Consider the following 18,857-nt stretch of genomic DNA (forward strand, 5'->3'; position numbering starts at 1 on the left):
ATAAAATAAAATAAAATAAAATAAAATAAAATAAAATAAAATAAAATGGCATATGTTGCTGAAACCCTCTATAGGAGAGTCCCTGAAAAGTCCTATAGGGAAGTTATTATTAAATTGGATATACTAGGATCTTTTGGGTTCTGCTCACCAAATTCCAATGTGACAGGTTCCCCCCACACCTCTAACAAGCAATTCTTGGGCACCAGCAGGGTGTCCAGGAATTCAATTCTAACACTATCTACCCAGAGATAGCATCAGGTTCCACAGGTTAAGGGTTCAGACTTGCAAGATTACAAGTCCCCCTGCCCCACTTCAAATGTCAGTCCTCAAGTCCAGATGGTTGTTACCTGTGCTTCTGACTGACTGGTTATAAATCAGAGATTCCCATGACCTCTTCCTTGGGTTCAAAGAGGCTTGCTTAATTTGCTAGCACAGCTCACAGAACTCAGAGCAATATTTTACTTAGTAGATTACTGGTTAATTATACAAGGGTATAACCTAGGACTAGCCAGATAGAAAAGATGCATAGGGCTAGGTATGGGGAAAGGCAAAGAGCTTCCGTGCACTGCCCAGGCACACCGATTTACCTGTATCTCCTTTAATTTACCAATCTGGAAACTCTCTGAACCCAGTCGTTTTGGGTTTTTATAGGAGCTTCATTATTTAGGCACAATTGATTAAATCATTGGCCATTGGCAATTGATTCAAGCTCTAGCCCTGTCCCCTCTACTGTCCTTAGAGGTCTGAGGGTAGAATTGAAAGGTCCAACCCTCTAATCCCCTGTTTGTTTCTCCTGGCAACCAGCCCTCACCTTCAGATTCAGTCTAGAAGTCCCCTAATTAACATAACAAAAGACACCTTTATCACTGTCATCACTTAGCAAATTCCAAGGATTTTAGGAGCTCTGTGTCCTAAACATATGTCTTATTTTTCCCAACGTTTTTTTTTTTTTTTTTTTCCCAACGTTTTTTTTTTTTTTTAATTTTTTTATTTTTGGGACAGAGAGAGACAGAGCATGAATGGGGGAGGGGCAGAGAGAGAGGGAGACACAGAATCGGAAACAGGCTCCAGGCTCCGAGCCATCGGCCCAGAGCCTGACGCGGGGCTCGAACTCACGGACCGCGAGATCGTGACCTGGCTGAAGTCGGACGCTTAACCGACTGCGCCACCCAGGCGCCCCCATATGTCTTATTATAAACATCACAGGTAGCTAACTTTTGGGATTATAGCAATTCTAGTTAACCTTTCTTGAGCACTTACAACATGCCATGCATTGTACTCATTATAACTAATAAAACAAGCCAAAAGTAAGAGGTTGTGTTTTGTATCACAGTTTTGCTAAATTCCTGGATTTGGTCTTGTATATCCCTGAACATCTTGTCCATATTAAATTAAAACCAAGGTTTTGTTTTCCACTTCATCTGTGGTGTGAAAAAATGACATACACAGAGCCATTTACAACGGAGATATAGTGGCCATTTCAGAGCTGCCTTGCACATCCTGCTTTTTGAACCTTAGAACTGGGCCAACCACCAATATTCCAAGAAATTAACAAGAACAAGAATATCCTATTTGAGAGAACTAACAAAAGTGAACTTTTACGTAGTGACCACTTCACCTGACAAATCTGTGAAGTACAAATCTCACCCTGCTTGTCAGCACCAATGAACTCTTCTCAAAAACTACTTACATGGGGGTGCCTGGGTGGCTCAGTTGGTTAAGCGTCTGACTCTTGGTTTGGGCTCAGGTCATGATCTCAAAGTTTGTGAGTTTGAACCCTCAGCCGGGCTCTGTGCTGACAGCATGGACTCTCTCTTTGCCCCTTCCACTCTCTCTCTCTCTCTCAAAATAAAAAAATAAAAACAAAAATGTAAAAAAACAAAAAAACAAAAAACAAACAAACAAACAAACTACTGACATGATCATCCTTCTCTTCTATAAATGAGTCTATGTCCTGTAATTAGAACGCTATTTGGGTTTCTACCTCAATCTGTGTGCCCTGAATTGTAATTCTTTGATCTCAAGTAAACACTTTACCTCTTGAGCTGGTTTCTTGTTTTTAGGTTGACAGTGGTTACACATTATGAACAACTTACAGAGCACAAGGGCCCGCAAGGACATACAACCAACAAAATTCCCTCTCCTAAAGCAGAGAGAAAATATCTTACCTTTCTTCAGTTACGGTTTCCAATTGAAAAAAACAATAGCCAAACATAGGTTCACTTAATAATAATTTCTAACACACATTTTTTTTAAATCTCCAGGTTGATAAGGCCAACCCACGACTGCAGAAAGTACTTGATGCCCTAAACGCAGTTAAAACCAAGGTAAATAGACTAAACACATTAGTTTAAATCAGAGAACAAGAGGGGCCCCTGGATGCCTCAATCAGTTAAGCGACTGACTCTTCATTTCAGCTCAGGTTATGATCTCACAATTCCTGGGGGATCAAGCCCCGCATCGGGCTCCATGCTGAGAGCGCAGAGCCTCCGTGGGATTCTCTCTCTGCTCTTCCCCTGCTTAAGCACACCTGCGCATGTACACACTTTCTCTTTCTCTTTCTCTCTCTCTCAAAAAAAAAAAAAAAAAAAACTTTAAAAGATAAATAAATAAATGAAAACATTTAAATCTGAGAACAAGAATCCACAGAACTACTGAAATCATTTACATATTTGAAGTGGGGAATAGGAAGCCTAAAGCAAAAGTTACCAGTCTGAAAATCAAGGTACTACTTGGATATTGCTTGCTTCTGAGGTCTCTGACTCAGGTATTTGTTTTGTTTTTTTCTTTTTCACAATTATTATCTATTTCAGCAGGATGAAGCCTATAGAAGAAGAAGTTTCATAGCCATTCAAATTTTCTTTAAAAACTATATCCAACTAAAATGTGATTTTTTTCCCATTTCATGAAGAAAAATGTCTCTATTTCTTTAGCAGTACAAAAATGCAGGAGTTAGGGGTATTTTTTTGAGATACCATTAACAAGCCATTAATAAACAACCAAAACAGAAATAGGAATAAATAGAATAAGGCTAAAACATAACTAGTTTGCACATCAATAAATAGTTTTGTCACTGGAACAGTTTCTGGCATCATTCCTAAAAAAACAGTAAATGTTTGGGGCACCTGGGTGGCTCAGTCAGTTAAGCATCTGACCTTGGCTCAGGTCATGATCTCACAGTTTGTGGGTTCGAGCCCCATGTCAGGCTCTGTGCTGACAGCTCAGAGCCTAGAGCCTGCTTCTGCTTCTCGCCCCTCCCCAACCCCTGCTTATACTCGGTCTCTCTCTCTCTCTCTCTCTCTCTACCTCTCTCTCAAAAATAAATAAACAAAACAAATTTTTTTAAAGAAACAATAAATGTTTTATTCTGGAAGTGAAATATCTTCTAGAGAGTATAGATTGTTTTAAAACTTCTTAACATTTGTTTATGTTCAGCCAAATGAGGAAAGAAGATTGCTTGGCCAAAATGCCAGTGTAGCAATTTTTCAGTCTATTACTTTTATTGTTTATATCTACAAACACACCAGTGTATACTATATAGTAGGAAAATTAAATTTTCAGCTAAAATATCAAGACAATATATATACCAAAATTATATAACATAGATACCATATATGTATATGCTGTAAGTATTTTAAATCATGGTATAATGATACATTTCTTTTCCTTCCAGGGCAAACGAGCCCCATTCACAAATTTTGACCCCTCTACTCTCCTTCCTTCATCCCTGGATTACTGGACCTACTTTGGCTCTCTGACTCATCCTCCTCTTTATGAGAGTGTAATCTGGATCATCTGTAAGGAGAGCATTGGTATCAGCCCAGAACAGGTAGAGTATAAAAGGTGAAAGAGTGGGACTTAGGAGTGCAAAGCAGGAATATCACTTCAATTCATAGTAAGGTGGACATTATGATTTCAAATAGATTTTTGAGGAGTTTGTTTTCCACTCCCAGTGAAAAAGATTCATTTCTGACTTAGATCTATTGAATAATTAAACAGAAATGTGTGTTATAATACTGTTTTCTACTTTATACAGAAAAAAATATGAGATTCTGAACTCCTACTATCTTTTTGACCTTATTAAAAAAAAAAATCCAACCTTGACAAGTGTCTTCCTAAGAGTTTGAGAAACAAAGAAAAGATTGTCACTGGAAATTCTACTAAGACTTTGAGGAAGTATGGCTCACAATAGACATACCTTGAGAGTTGACAAGGTTTTTTGTTCTTTTTTGAAGGTTTTAATTATTAACTATCCAAAAAAATATCTCTTTAATTATTGTTTATAATTATGATAATAATAACTACCACTGATTGAGCAAGTACTTTCATTGGGTGCCTTATACATGTTTTGTCAGCCAATTCTCAGAACAAACCTATAGGACAGGCAATGTATGTAGCCTACTGATAACATATGCTACATGCCAAGCAACATTCTAAGAACTTTATGTGTATTAACCCATTTAATCTTCACAAAAACCCATTGTAAATAGCTGATAGTGTTCAATATTTTTCCTATCAGCTATTTAAGGGGCCTGCTCCATACTACATTATCTGTATAAAGTTTTGCCTCTGTTAAATCTGGAGCGATAAAATGTTGAGGACACACCAATTTCTTTTTCAGTTGCAATCATTATTTCCTTTTTTTGCAATTTTCTTTTAATTGTGAAGTCAGTGACTTTTTTTTCATGCCTCAATAGTTTTATAGGCCAGTTGATGTTTTTGTGGAACTCTTAAAAGTCTGTCTACATTAAATGACAGGGTTTTTTGTGGGTTTTTTGTTGTTGTTGTTGCTGTTATTTGTTTTGTTTTTGTAAGGTGATGTTTTAAGAAAAAGGTAAGAATATATTTTGGGGTGGGAAAGTGATTATTCTGAGAAGTCATAAATTATCACACATTTGCCTTAACAAAGAAGCCTTCAGCCATAGCTGAAGTCACTTTCTCTAAATAGGCTAGATTTTTAGCAGAATCGGACACACAAGCTGAAAACAAACAGATGGCTGTCAGAGGGGAAAGGGTGGGAGATGGGCATAACAGGTGAAGGGGAGGGGAAGGTACAGATTTGGAGTGAATAAGTCACAGGGGTAAAAGGCACAGCACAGTGAATATAGTCAATGTGATTGTAATTTTACTACAGAAACTGAGGCCAAAAGCAGAAAGTCACTGACCCAATTAGCCCAGTTGACACTCTGAGAAAGTTGGCATTCTAATCCAGTCAATCCTTGATCATTTAAACCAAATACCTAGTTCAAAGAAATGTGAAGGAATTTTTGACTTCCACCCTTCCAATTGGTGAAGTCATTGCAATCAATAACTTAGTTTTTTATATATCAGTGCATTGATTATACTGGAAATAAAGTGCTTTGTGTAACTTTAATAGCCTTTGATTCCTTAAATATTTTATTCTTCCTCCCAGCTGGCACAGTTCCGAAGTCTTCTATCAAATGTTGAAGGTGACAAAGCTGTCCCCATTCAGCACAACAACCGACCACCTCAACCTCTGAAGGGCAGAATAGTGAAAGCTTCATCCTGACGGGATCAGGAAGGAACTTATCCTCCTTCCAGAAACACTGCCCTGCTTCTGACACAAACCAGTAAAACAAATTTTGAAGAAATAAAATTATTTCAATACTAGCAAGACAGCATAGCTGCAAATTTAATCTGTAGAACTGAAAAGTTTTAATTTTTGTTCTTAATGCTTAACTCAAATAATCATCTATAAGTTTGTTAAACTTGTGTGTAAATGCAAGTTTATTTTGTGGAATTATTTATAATTACAATTAAGGTATATTGGATAATTTCTTAGTGACTTGTATCTCTTTCCACTTTATTCAGTTTAGTTGAACCAATAAAATAATTTTATCCCTTTCTTATCTGTTATGTACTCTATTTTTTTAATATTAATTTTCTACCCCATTTACATCCAAAAATCTTAAGTGCCTTATTTGCAATATTATTTTACCTCAAATGTAATAACCTAAGAGCAGCTTGAGATGAAATATTAAGAAATGTATTTTCTTACTCTTAAAGGCAAATATATAGCTAAGATGACAACTGTACTTAATATCGTTATACCAGCCCAACATTTGTGTTCTCTGTGATTAAAATGGTGTCTTTTATACAGGAAGATGTTGCTTCTGGATATTGCTTCCGCTTTTGCTCCTCCCATTAGTAAAGCCAGTGGTTTCTCCCCTTCCCCCCATTATTATAACTGATTAGCTTGAATAGAGAATCTATAATTCAAAATTTGAAGAAAATTCACCAGTGAATGGTTTATAAAAATGATGGAGTCATTTGGACCTAAAATCATATAAAAACATCACATAATTTTTAAGTCAGATATGTCCCTAAACTAAAGCCAGTTCTTTCTGAAGCCATATCTACATCCAGAATTCAAATCTTGTGTCTAGTGTATAGTCTTGTAATTGACTTTCGTTTCCTTCTCTGTGATTTAATACAAGGAACTGTATTAGATACCAAAGCCCATACCCATTCCAATGTCCTAGAGCTGTCTAATGTTACAGAATCAATAAAAACTTCTAAATAAATATAAACATAGTTTACAAAGACAGATCAAGCAGATTCTTCATTGCTCTGAGAGAGTCTTTGTATAAAGATTGTGTTTACTTTGTACCTAAAAACCGCACTAAGAGACTTCTTTTGAAATTTTTGATCTGGGGCCCAGAATTTAAAGAATCCTTCTTATTAAAATGTAATAGGTTCAAGTAACACTTTAGCTCTGCTCACATAAGCATTATATAAACAGAAATACTTTCTTTGCAAAAGTAATGTGTGTGTATTACTGTATATTTGCCAGATACCGAGAAGCCTGAAGCAGTTACACTTGTCCTATGATCCTCTTATTTTACATGAGTCACATTGATAGGATTTCAATTCTAAAGTTATCAAAGGTCATCATGAAAGCCAAAGAAAGAGGGGTATGAGTTTAATTTGAGAAATATATTTGCATGAGGTATAAAAGGCATAAAAATTTTTGCAGAAAGATATCTGCAAAATATATCTACTCAGGACCCACAGTGTTTGAAAATATTTCCCAAAAAGAAATTGAGCAATTTAAAAAAAAACAAATTTCACAAAAAGGATCTGAAAAATATTTAACTTGATGACCCATATATTTTTTAAGAAGGTTCAAATGTATTCTTGAATTTAAATATAAATCTGTAAGTCTTGTTATGAAGAGGGCAAAGAGATGACACAAGATATATGATGGTCATCAAACTTCATCCCTAAGCTGAATGCCAACTGGGGAGCATGTTTCCCCTTACTGCTTCTGCCAGAATTTCACTTATTTGGCAGAACTCACGAGGTGCATTATGGGGGCTTTCCACATTTCTCTGAAGTAGCCGATAAAAGCAGCTGTTGAGAGAAGATATGTGGACAAGGCATTGGATGATCTAAGAAGGCAACTCATATGTTTCTTTGACTCACCCTCCCACTGTGTGCCCTCTTCCCTTGCCAATGTAGGTAAATGATTTGAACATCCTGCAAGTATTTTCTGATTTTTCCATGAGGTTTGGCAGCTGACCTTCTTCCAGTAATCCAGAATGACAGTGCCACCTGATGGGCCCAGCTCAAGAGTAGAAAGGTGCTTCTATACCCTACTGTTTCCTATCTTGTCCAGCCCCACAGTCCCACCCTTGCTTTCAGAAACACCATGCTGAATATTTACGGTGTCCTTTTGCTAATTCATGAGTCCAAGATATTTTCTAAATTGTTCATTTTTGTAAGTTTTAGATAACTCAAAGAACGTTAAATTCATCAAAGACAGAATTAGGGAAAAGAAAAGAAAGGGAGATAAATATCTTCTTTAAATTTATTTTTTACATGACTCAAAAGAGGACATTTCTATTTCTTGTAACTCTGGTTACTATCAGTGGTTCTGCGTGGATTCCTGTGAGTATGTAAGTTAAGCAATGAAACTTCTTTCTACTTCCCCTGAAAATGTAAATAGATATAATCAAAATTTTGCATGGAATTTTAGAGTACTTAGAAACTCAACCTTTTGTTCCCTTCCCCATCACAAAGTCAATCCTGGACTGCAAATAGGATTCTGGCTCTAAACTACAAAAAAAGTTGAACTACAATGGGACTGACTCCAGGTTTCTCGATCTTGCTTCCTAATTTAACATTTATTTTTGCTTTTCTACATCTGTCTTTACAGCAGGTTTCTAGATGGAATCATGTATATTTCTCATATAGTTCATAAATTATCTTCTTGTTATTTTCTCCTTTACAAATATGGTATAGGGCTCCATTACAGAAGAGATACAAAACGATAAAAAAGAAAGAGAATTCAAACTTTAGGGAATTGTTCCATTTATTAGTGGGTAAGCTAAAAAAAAAAAAGTTGCAAATGAGAGTGAAAAGAGCATAGAAAAAAATTCAATTGAGGAGGATCTCATTAGATCAATAATAACTCAAAATCACTCTGAAAGTCATCAACATACTTTGTATCTAAGACCACGAACACATAGGGAAATACTTATTTTACGAGCATAATCTTGATGATTATCCATAAATAGCAAATGCTTAATTACTCACTGTTCTCTGTGAGACACTGTTCTAGGATTTCCTTATTACTCTCACTAGATTTGGCTATTTTCAATCTCATCAGGGAAACAGAGACAGACAGACAAACAGACATAGATATAAATGAATAAATGATTGTATTTATTGCAGGACTGGTCTACTTTGACAAATTAGAAACATAGATATGAATATTTAACCTATTAGAAGAACACAGTTTATTATATGTTCCTAGAATGATATGGACACATTTATAAAGCTAAGGGGAAAATATGTAAAATAAGAAAGATTTTAAAAGAAACATAACATGCTTAAAACAAGTTAGGAGAAAAGGGCTTAGGCATTCTGGCTTACAAATCTAGATTTCAATAGAGAAGTAGCTCATGGGAGTAACTTTGAGTCTTAAGATACGTGTATACTCTCACACAGATGAAACTGGTGGTTGCCAGCAAGGAGAGGGGTGGGGGGATGGGCAAAATAGATGAAGGGGATTAAGAGGTAAAAACTTCCAGTTATAAAATAAATAAGTCACGAGGATGTAATATACAGCATAGAGATCATCGTCAATAATACTGTAATAATGTTGTCTATGGCAGATAATAACTAGACCTATCAAGGTGATTATTTTGTAATGTACAAACATATCAAATCACTACATTGTACACCTGAAACTGATACAACATTGTATATCAACTATAATTCAATTAAAAAGTAAAGCAAAGCACAAAAAAGAATAAAGCCCTAAAATAAGAAAAAAAAAAGATACGTGCATACTCTCATCTTGTATCTTTACAAGCATCTTTAGTATCTTTATACGAAAAGTGCCCTGGTGAACAAAGAGGTCATGTTTGAAGGTGTTAGAATGCTCAGAGCATAAGTGCACTTACTAGAGGTTTCTCACAATGGCATCTGGGATGCTAATCCCTTTGCTATGAGAAGGTAGAAATAGCAATTATGTCAGAGAGGCATAGTGTTTAAGTGGCCTTATTTTTTCCCCTCAAAGACTAGAGAATATACTTTTCCCAAATCATCAATAAATATTTTAATACCCTTTAGAGGCACATGTTAAGCTATTTGAATATGTTATTTTCCATCACGTTAACTGATGACTAAATTGTCCGCAAACACAAACACGCAGAACCACACCATGCAGAAATAATGTTTAGCTACTTAGGAAAAAAAAAAAAAAAAGACCCTCTCTCATCCATACACCAAAATAAATCCAAGGTGGTAAATTTTTCAAGGAAATCAATATACAAGAAAAATAGGTAAATATTTAAATATCTGGTTGAAGAACTTTCAAAACACCAAAGGTACAAACCAGGAAATAACAGAATAATTGATTGAGCTAGGAAAAACTTAAATATCTAGGTCAATCAACAATAATAAAAAAAAATTAATAAAAATAAAAAATTGCAACTGGAGACATTTTTTTGATGTAAATGACATCAACAGGAACAATGGCCTTGCTATAGAGAAAGCTTTCATAAGTTATTAAAATAAAAATTGACTTCCCAAGAGAAAATAGTAAGAAGATACAAATAAGCAATCAGTAAAGAAATAAATATATGAAAACTGCTCAATCTTAATCTTTTTTAAGATTATTTATTTATTTTGAGAGGTGGGGAGGGCAGAGAGAGAAAGGGAGAGATAGAATCCCAAGCAGTCCCCATGCTGTCAGCACAGAGCCTGACATGGGGCTCAACTCAGGGACCATGAGATCATAACCTGAGATGAAATCAAGAGATGGGACACTTACCTGGTTGAACCACCCAGGCACCCCAAATTAGTAAATTTTTTAAAATTTATTTATTTAAATTCAAGTTAATTAACATACAGTGTAGTACTGGTTTCAGAAGTAGAACCCAGTGATTCATTAGTTACCTATAACACCCAATGCTCATCCCAACAAGTGCCCTTCTTAATGCCCAACACTCATTTAGCCCATCCCCTGACCCACCTCCCCTCCAGCGACCCTCAGTTTGTGCTCTGTATTTAAGAGAACCAACATTTATGGCTTGCCTCCCTCTCAGTTTTACTTTATTTTTCTTTCCCTTCCCCTATGTTCATCTGTTCTGTTTCTTAGATTCCACATATGAGTGAAGTCATGTATTTGTCTTTCTCTGACTAATTTCACTTAGCATAATACACTCTAGTTCCATCCATGTTGTTGCAAATGGCAACATTTCATTCTTTTTGATTGCCAAGTAATATTCCATTGTATGTATATACCACATCTTCTTTATCCATTCATCAGTCAATGGACATTTGGACTCCTTCCATGATTCAGCTATTGTTGATAGCATCTACTGATGCAAGGAAATAAGAACTGTCATACATTGCTGGGAAGAACATAAAGTAGTATAGTCTGTTCATGAGTAATGCAAAAGTTGTGCTCCAGAACAAATCTTATTATCAGAAATCATGTAATGAAATGCTAGGTTCGATGTAGGAAAGGAGAGTTAAATGGTAGAATTCCCACAGCTAGTTACAAGCCTTGCCTAGCAAAGAGTTCTCCCACAAAACATTATGGGAGCATCTCCCCTGGGTCTTCTTTTCTGTCTTATTTCATAATTCTTGTACACTTCAATAATCTCTTCCTTTAGACTATAAACATTGCAAAAAGAACAGGTGAGAGAAAAGAAGCAGAAAGACTGTGATTCATCTTATCACTCACCTTTGTATCTCTTGAAAAACTCAAAAAGATAGAACATATGATGAGTGTTTAATGTATTTGACTGTAACACAGATGTAATTATTCTGGCTATAAAAAAGAATAATGGGGCACTTGCGTGGCTTCAGTTAAGCATCCGTCTTGGTTTCAGTTCAGGCCGTGATCTCACAGCTCATGAGTTTGAGCCCCACCTCCGGCTCTGCGCTAACAGTGAGGAGCCTTTTTACAATTCTCTCTCTCTCCTCTCTCTCTGCCCCCTCCCTGCTCTCACCCGCACAAGCTCTATCTCTTTCTCTCTCTCTCTTTCTCAAAGTAAATAAACTTCTTAAAAATTTTTAAATAAAAAAATTTAAATAAAAACTTAAAATAAATAAATAATAATACATTGTCTATGAAAATTAGGCACAACCAGTCTAATAGCAGTTTCTGATTTCTATGCAGGAAAAAAAAATCACAAACAATAAATTATTAACCTAGAAATTTGAAAAATGAAACTCTAATTCTTTTCTTACTTATTATTTCAAACATTTACTAAGCATTTTACCATGAGGATAGCATTACACTAATGCAATAAAAATAAAGAAAATAAGACACTTGATCCTATTAATAAGCATCTTATGAACTCTGATTTTATATTTCTTTATTTCTAGAACACTATGCTAATGCTGTCAGGAATACAAAAATAGATAAAAATAGACCAAATCACAGAGGAGCTTACAATCTACTGGGGGAGACATCCATGTTAATAACTGCAAATCATTACAGAATTAAATATATACTGATATTCATGCAGTCAAACGCTATAGGAAGGTAGAGGAAGAATGATTTAACCTTAACTTCCTCTTGCTATTTATCAGCAAGGTTTTTCTACCTGTATATGAGCTACAAATTTACCCATCTTTCAGGACACAACCAACCTGCTTCATCAAGTTGGAACACAATCAAAGAGTTTGAAATCTACTATCAGCCTTGTCTCCTGGTATGAAGCACATGATAGGAGAATAGACCTAACTCAGGGAAAGGCCATCTTGGCCTGTGAAGTAAAATGCATAAGAGGCAAGGCAGCAGAGAGTAGTAGACCTGTACTGAGCAATCAGACACAAGATAATGTTGTGTCGTAAAGAAATCCAGGACCAGTTAGAAAATCCAGAAGGTGGTCACAGAGTCAAAGGTGAAGTCGAGGAGCCAGGCTTCACTTCCTGGGTAAAATAAAATTTAAAAAAATGGCTAAATGCAACTTGCTGTCTATGTCTTAGGAAACTCGGGTTATCGATGCCTAGACTTAGACACAGAGCGTAGGCAGAAGCAGCAGTTACTGGAACTGAAGCACACAGTCAGGAGCAGTAGCAGCATTGGCTGGTGTGGATTCCAGGTTAGGGCTGGACTTCTCATATCCCTCTATTTAAGGTCAGGATAAATTTCAGAGACAAGCAGGATTGAATTTGCATCAGATAGGCCGGTCGACCCAACTATTGATGGAAAGGCAGATAGAAGAAGCATGAACAAAAAGGGACTTTTAAAGACAGATATAAAAACAGCATGACCCCCATTGTCTGCGACTGTCACATTTCCAAATTTTCAAGCTGCATTTGTTACAAATCTGTCCCCAATCAGTTTTGAAAGGTTACATGAAGTCAAATAAAGCACAACAAAATAACAACAAAAAAGTCATTTTAGGTTAAATTTGATTTAGAAAAAAATGAGTCACCACTTTAAAGAACAAAGGGAACATTCTGTGAAGTTACAGTCTGTGCAGAAAACTCAAGGATTCCAAATGTTTCCCACTGGGCAAAGTAGACTCAGAATCTTAGCAAAGGTAACTGAAGGGCAGTGTGGTTATGTACAGAAAACTTGTGAATGAGCAGTATACATTATAACCCACCCATGTATGACCTGATGGACCTGTGAGATGAACTTCTTTGACTCAAGGAGATGTTCCTATTGGAAATGAACACAGTTGTGTGACAGTATCAGACCAACTTCACTGAGAACTTCTTGGTATGTCTCCCTTTGGTATCAATCTTTATTTTGTAACAATGTACCCACTTTACAATTCAAAGGATTAGAACACTATATTCAGATTAATTCACAGTTAAACAAAGGCATGTGTGATAATGTAGTTGAAATGCCAGAGGCACTGGAAACAGGAGCACAATTCACTTCAAACAAACATTTATTAAACCACTAAAATGTTCTAGGCCCTCCTGTATCTCCTGTCTCTCGTCATATTCTCAATTCCTCTCAACTTCTCTCATCATTTCCATTTCCACTACCCCAACTTTGTTAGCGTCAGCATTGTTTCTCCCTGGAATAATTGCTACCCTAATTGCTGAGTGCTTGCCCTTCTCCAAGTATGATCCACATCAAAGCCCATTCTAAACAAATTCCTCCCTTGTAAAAAATCCTTTAATGTTCCTCCTTGTTTCAGGATAAACATCAAATGACTCTTAAGACCTGTGTGATGTGTCCCTACTTATCTCTCCTGCTTCACCCTCCACCTCTCCCCTCAAGCTTCCTGTGCTCTAGCCATGCAGACATGTCTGCAGTTCACTGAGCAGGCTACACTACTAAGTACCTCAGTGCCTTTGCATATGCTCTCAGCAACATGCCCCATAGTAGTGCTCTGTCTCCAAGATTCAACCAAATATCTGCTTCATATAAAAAATTCCTTGGTCCTGTAGCTAGTAGTTACACAGTACCACGCTAAGACCCAAGCAAGAAGGACCCTGCACTTCTGAGGGCCTCATACATTATAAACAAACAAAAATAAATTTATGAAGGAACATATGAACACCTCTCTCTCTCAGGATCTGGTATTCAGCACTGGCACAGCAAGACTCATAACCCTAATCATCAATTCCTCCACTAACATGATTCAGGCTCCAAAGAAATACATCTCCGTATCTCTAGCCGCGTCCTTGAAACAAAAGGCAACTGGAGCTAGACGACATAAAGGTTTGTGGGGTCATGCCCGTGCTGATGTTGGAGACAGACACTGCTGCAGAGTGTGGGGGGAATTTGAGCAGAAATAGCATTTAGGCAAGAGAAGGGCCATAATAATCAAACTTTCCAATAGCGTATGTGCAATAGATCCTTGCAAAACAAAATGCTATTCCCAGTAGAGCCAAGTACCCATTTTCTTGTTTATCTATGTGCTCAGATTTACGGTTCCAGAGCTACTCACAAATTAGCAAGTACTCACAACAGTTGCACATGGCAACTGAGGAACATTTTGCAACCTTTAACAATTCACATTACTCTTAAATTTGTATATAAATAGATGTAACATGTGTGACTCATCGATCCAAATAGCAACTACATGGACATTAGAATCCATTTGTTTGTATAAAAATATTTAATACACTTTAGGATGGACTGAAAGGGTATTATGCTAAGTGAAATAAGCCAGACAAAGACAGGAAAGTACCATATGATTTCACTTATATGTGGAATCTAAAAAAAACAGAACAAATGAATAAATGAACAAAAAGCTCAATCAGACCTATAAATACAGAGAACAAACTGATGGTTGCTAGAGGAAAGGGAGATGGGGGGATGGGCAAAATGTATGAAGTACAGTGGGAAATACAGGCTTCTAGTAGCAGAATGACTAAGTCATGGAGATAAAAAGTACAGCACAGGGAATATAGTCAATTGCATTATAATAGCAATTATAGATGGTAGCTAACACTGCCCGTGAGCATAGCAAAACATACAAAGTTGTTGAATCACTATACTGTACACCTGAAACTAATGTAACATTATGTGTTGAGTATAATGTAACATTGTGTGTCGGGTACACTCAAATACATAAATATATTTGATACGGTTTAATTAAATATTCAAAAAATTGAATTATTAATTCAGTTTCAGTTAATTTTTTTAAAATGTTAGTGTTTTGGGGCACCTGGGTGGCTCAGTTGGTTAAGCATCAGACTCTTTTTTATTTTATTTTATTTTTTTAATGTTTACTTATTTTTGCAAGAGAGAGCTGAACATGAGTGGGGGAGGGGCAGAGAGAGAGGGAAACAGAATCCAAGCAGGCTCCAGGCTCCGAGCTGTCAACACAGAGCCCAGTGTGGGGCTGGAACTCACAAACTGTGAGATCATGACCTGTGCCAAAGTTGGACCCTCAACCAACTGAGCCACCCAGGCGCCCCAGTTAAGTGTCAGACTCTTGATCTCAGCTCAGGTCTTGATCTCAGGGTCGTGAGTTTGGGGCCTGTGTGGGGCTTCGCACTGAGTGAGGAGCCTACTTAAAAAAATAAATTAATTAAATAAATAAAATTGTTAATGTTTTATTTTACATTTTATTTTAAGAGATAACTGGGTATTTTATATAAAGAGAATTAAAAAAATTTTAACATTTATTTATTTTTTGAGAGATAGAGAGAGCATGAGGGAGGGAGGGGCAGAGAGAGAGCAAGACACAGAATCTGAAGCAGGCTCCAGGCACCGAGCCATCAGCACAGAGCCTGACGTGGGGCTTGAACTCATGAACCGTGAGAGTATGACCTGAGCCAAAGTCAGATGCTTCACCTACTGAGCCACCCAGACACCTCATATATAAAGAGAATTTTTTGAAAAAATATGAAAATAATTTAACTTTGGTAAATTTAATTAATGATTTGATGAAAATATGTTAAAATTTTATACACTTTGAATAGGTATATATTTAGACACTTAGGTTATTACTATTAATAGTATACAAATTATGTGAAAATCTTGATTATAAAATCATCATTAGTTATTTTGGTAAGAGTAAGTTCAGAAAAATATATTTGTGGGTAAATGAATTTTATTTATGAATTATGTTTATTGCTATTTAATCACTCACCCAAACATTGCCAGCCCTTCAACAGAATACACAGACATGCCCACTAATATTTAAATTCAGTTGTCTTTGCTCTTGTGCTATGGTAACTTTTAGTAATAAAAAATTCCCAGACTTACTCAGACTTTCAATTTTGTCATTATAAAAAACAGCTTTGTGAAATTTAGTCTATAGTGTTTAAATATTTGAACATATGGAATGCGGGTTTTCATTTATGCCTCTTCCTAAGCCCTTCAAATGTTAATAATAGGCCAGTGACTCCCACAGCCACTGAGCTTATGTCTTCTATGGATGTACAGCATTGTATCATAATTATCTGTTTCCAATTTTTTTTTTTTTTTTACCACTAAACTATGATCTTCTCAAGGGCACAGGTTTCTTCATCTTTGTAACTCATGTGCCTAGGACAATTCCTAACATATATAGTAGGAGTTAAGTAAATTGGTTACATTTGTACATAAATAAAATAGGGCTACATTATTTAAGAGCATTAAGTTTTTAGCCTAACCACCCAGGTTGCTATCCTGGCTCTGATACTCTCATTACCTGGAATAGTTACCTTAACCTTTCAGCCCCTTGGTTTCCTCATCTACAAAATAGAAGCAAAAAGAGTGCCCACCTTGGGGTACCTGGGTGGCTTAGTCATTTGAGGGTCCTACTCTTGATTTTGGCTCAGGTCATGATCTCACAGTTCTTGAGATAGAGCCCCATGTTGAACTCTGTGCTGATGATGTCGAGCCTGCTTGGGATTCTCTCCCTTTTCCTGCCCATCCCCTGCTCACGCGTGCTCTGTCTCAAAGTAAATAAACATTAAGAAAAAAAAAAAAAAAAGAGTGCCCACCTCATTCAGTTGCTATTAGGATTGAAGTATTAAATGAGAAAATAAATGAGGTCATATTTGCAAAGTCTTAGAACTGTGGCTGCATATTAAGTAGTATTTACTAAATAAATCCCTCAATGAAATCAGATTAGATTTCTTTAGGTTTCACTAGACACCTTTATCTTTCATCACAACAGCCCTGTGAGTTACGTGCAGTTATCCTCATTTTACATATGAGAATGTTGAGGTTTCCAGGACTTTAGAAGCTTGTCCAAAACCACACAGATGGAGACTAGCAAAGTCAGGATTAGAATTCTAAAGTTTGGAGGCAAAGCCTGAACCCTGAACTTTCTTTTCAGATACAATCATTTTATAAAAATATGTATGTGAATGGGCGCCTGGGTGGCTCAGTCGGGTGAGCGTGAAACTTCGGCTCAGGTCATGATCTCACAGTTCCTGAGTTCAAGCCCCACACCAGACTCTGTGCTGACACCTGGAGCCTGTTTCGGATTCTGTCTCCCTCTCTCTCTGCTCCTCCCAAGCTTATGCTCTGTATCTCTCCCTCTCTCTCTCTCTCTTAAAAGTAAATAAAAATTAAAAAACATTTTTTAAAAATATGTGTGTGAAGAAAAAAGTGTGTGTATATAATTACAGAATTGTTTCTTAATGCTCTATTTTATTTAGCTTTTAATAATTTTTAAATTAATATTTATTTATTTTATTAACTTTATTTTTATTAATTTTATTCGGTGTTATTTAATTTTTCTTAAATTGTCATACTGTTCTGAAAAGATTTCAAAGGAAAAAGTGTTATGAATCTCAACAAAAGACAGCAGATGTTTAGCAGACAATAAATCAAAAAGGGTAAAATATTTCATTGCTAAATATAAATAAAAACAATGAGCTCAAACATAAGTCACTAGCCCTTAAAAATACAACATGTTCCTAAATGACCTCAGATATTGAAGTATTTTATGACCACTCTGGTATCTATTCTATGGTACAGGAAGTACATGAGAGTCTTTCCTGGTGAAAAAAGAAATTACTTCCGTCAGGTTGTTTGTGGAGCTGAAATAATGGCTTTAATGCTCCTTCCAAGAACAAAATTAGAATTATTGTAGCACCATAGACACGTATTAGTAAGTGACGTCATTGGATTGGAGGGGCTACCACTGTGTTTTATACTATTGAGTTTATAAACTTTTCATGAGACATCTGTCTCCTCAAGGATTATATATCTCATAGGAAAAAAAATAGACAGGCACTGGTTTTATAAAGTGTACCTGCTAACACGGCCAGAAATGGAAGAGATTTAAGTTTATTAACCTGGGAATTTTGCACAATGCTGTTTTCACCCTTGCAGGTTGAACTAGATAGTACAGTCAGAAAAACATACTAAGAAACAGAAAAATGGCAGTGGAGGAATCATATGTCAAAGATGACGAGCCACTTGTCATATTGAAACAAGAACAGTGCACATAAGTAGATTTGGTCAAGATGGTGATATCATAGAAGAAATGCCATTGATTTGCCCTAAAATCCATACAGTGTTAATTTACCAACAGAACAATTGAGGAGGTATGCTAGAATTGAAAGAAGGATAGATAAAAGGGTCAGAGAGGCCCTGAGATCACAGTTCTGAAATGTAATGTATTCTTCCTGCCTCGGGCGGTTGCTCTTATTTTCTCTGAGCACACTTTGTACTGTTCATATACTCACTGTTATACACTTTAAGAATGCATTTGCTGCATATATTCAGTGTAGGCCCTAGACCACAGAGGCACAAGTGACAACACGACTTTCTAAGGGGAGTTATTAAAAGAACAGAAAGAGAGAAAGCAATAGAGTTCCCATATTGCCCTTCTTCCTAGCGCTCATCACACTTATAATTACTGATTAATGTTTGATTCCCATGAGGTCAAGGACCTTGTTTATCATTTCACTGCTGTATTCCAACGGCTTGACATGTAGTAGGTACTTGATGA

At 36.3% G+C, this 18,857-nt stretch overlaps 1 protein-coding gene across 3 annotated transcripts in view; it reads left to right on the forward strand.

The window, feature by feature from the left end:
* CA1 (carbonic anhydrase 1) overlaps nt 1–5,632 on the forward strand; it is an 11,299-nt gene extending 5,667 nt beyond the window's left edge. For all 3 annotated transcript variants that reach the window (XM_049633208.1, XM_049633209.1, XM_049633210.1), the window contains 3 exons: nt 2,265–2,327; nt 3,674–3,829; nt 5,414–5,632. In XM_049633208.1, coding sequence (XP_049489165.1) covers nt 2,265–2,327; nt 3,674–3,829; nt 5,414–5,530 — 336 coding nt within the window. In that variant the 3' untranslated portion in view covers nt 5,531–5,632. The remainder of the gene's footprint in view (nt 1–2,264; nt 2,328–3,673; nt 3,830–5,413) is intronic.
* The last annotated feature ends 13,225 nt before the right edge of the window (nt 5,633–18,857 follow it).

This window comes from Panthera uncia, chromosome F2 (assembly GCF_023721935.1).
Source record: "Panthera uncia isolate 11264 chromosome F2, Puncia_PCG_1.0, whole genome shotgun sequence".
Lineage (NCBI taxonomy): Eukaryota > Metazoa > Chordata > Mammalia > Carnivora > Felidae > Panthera > Panthera uncia.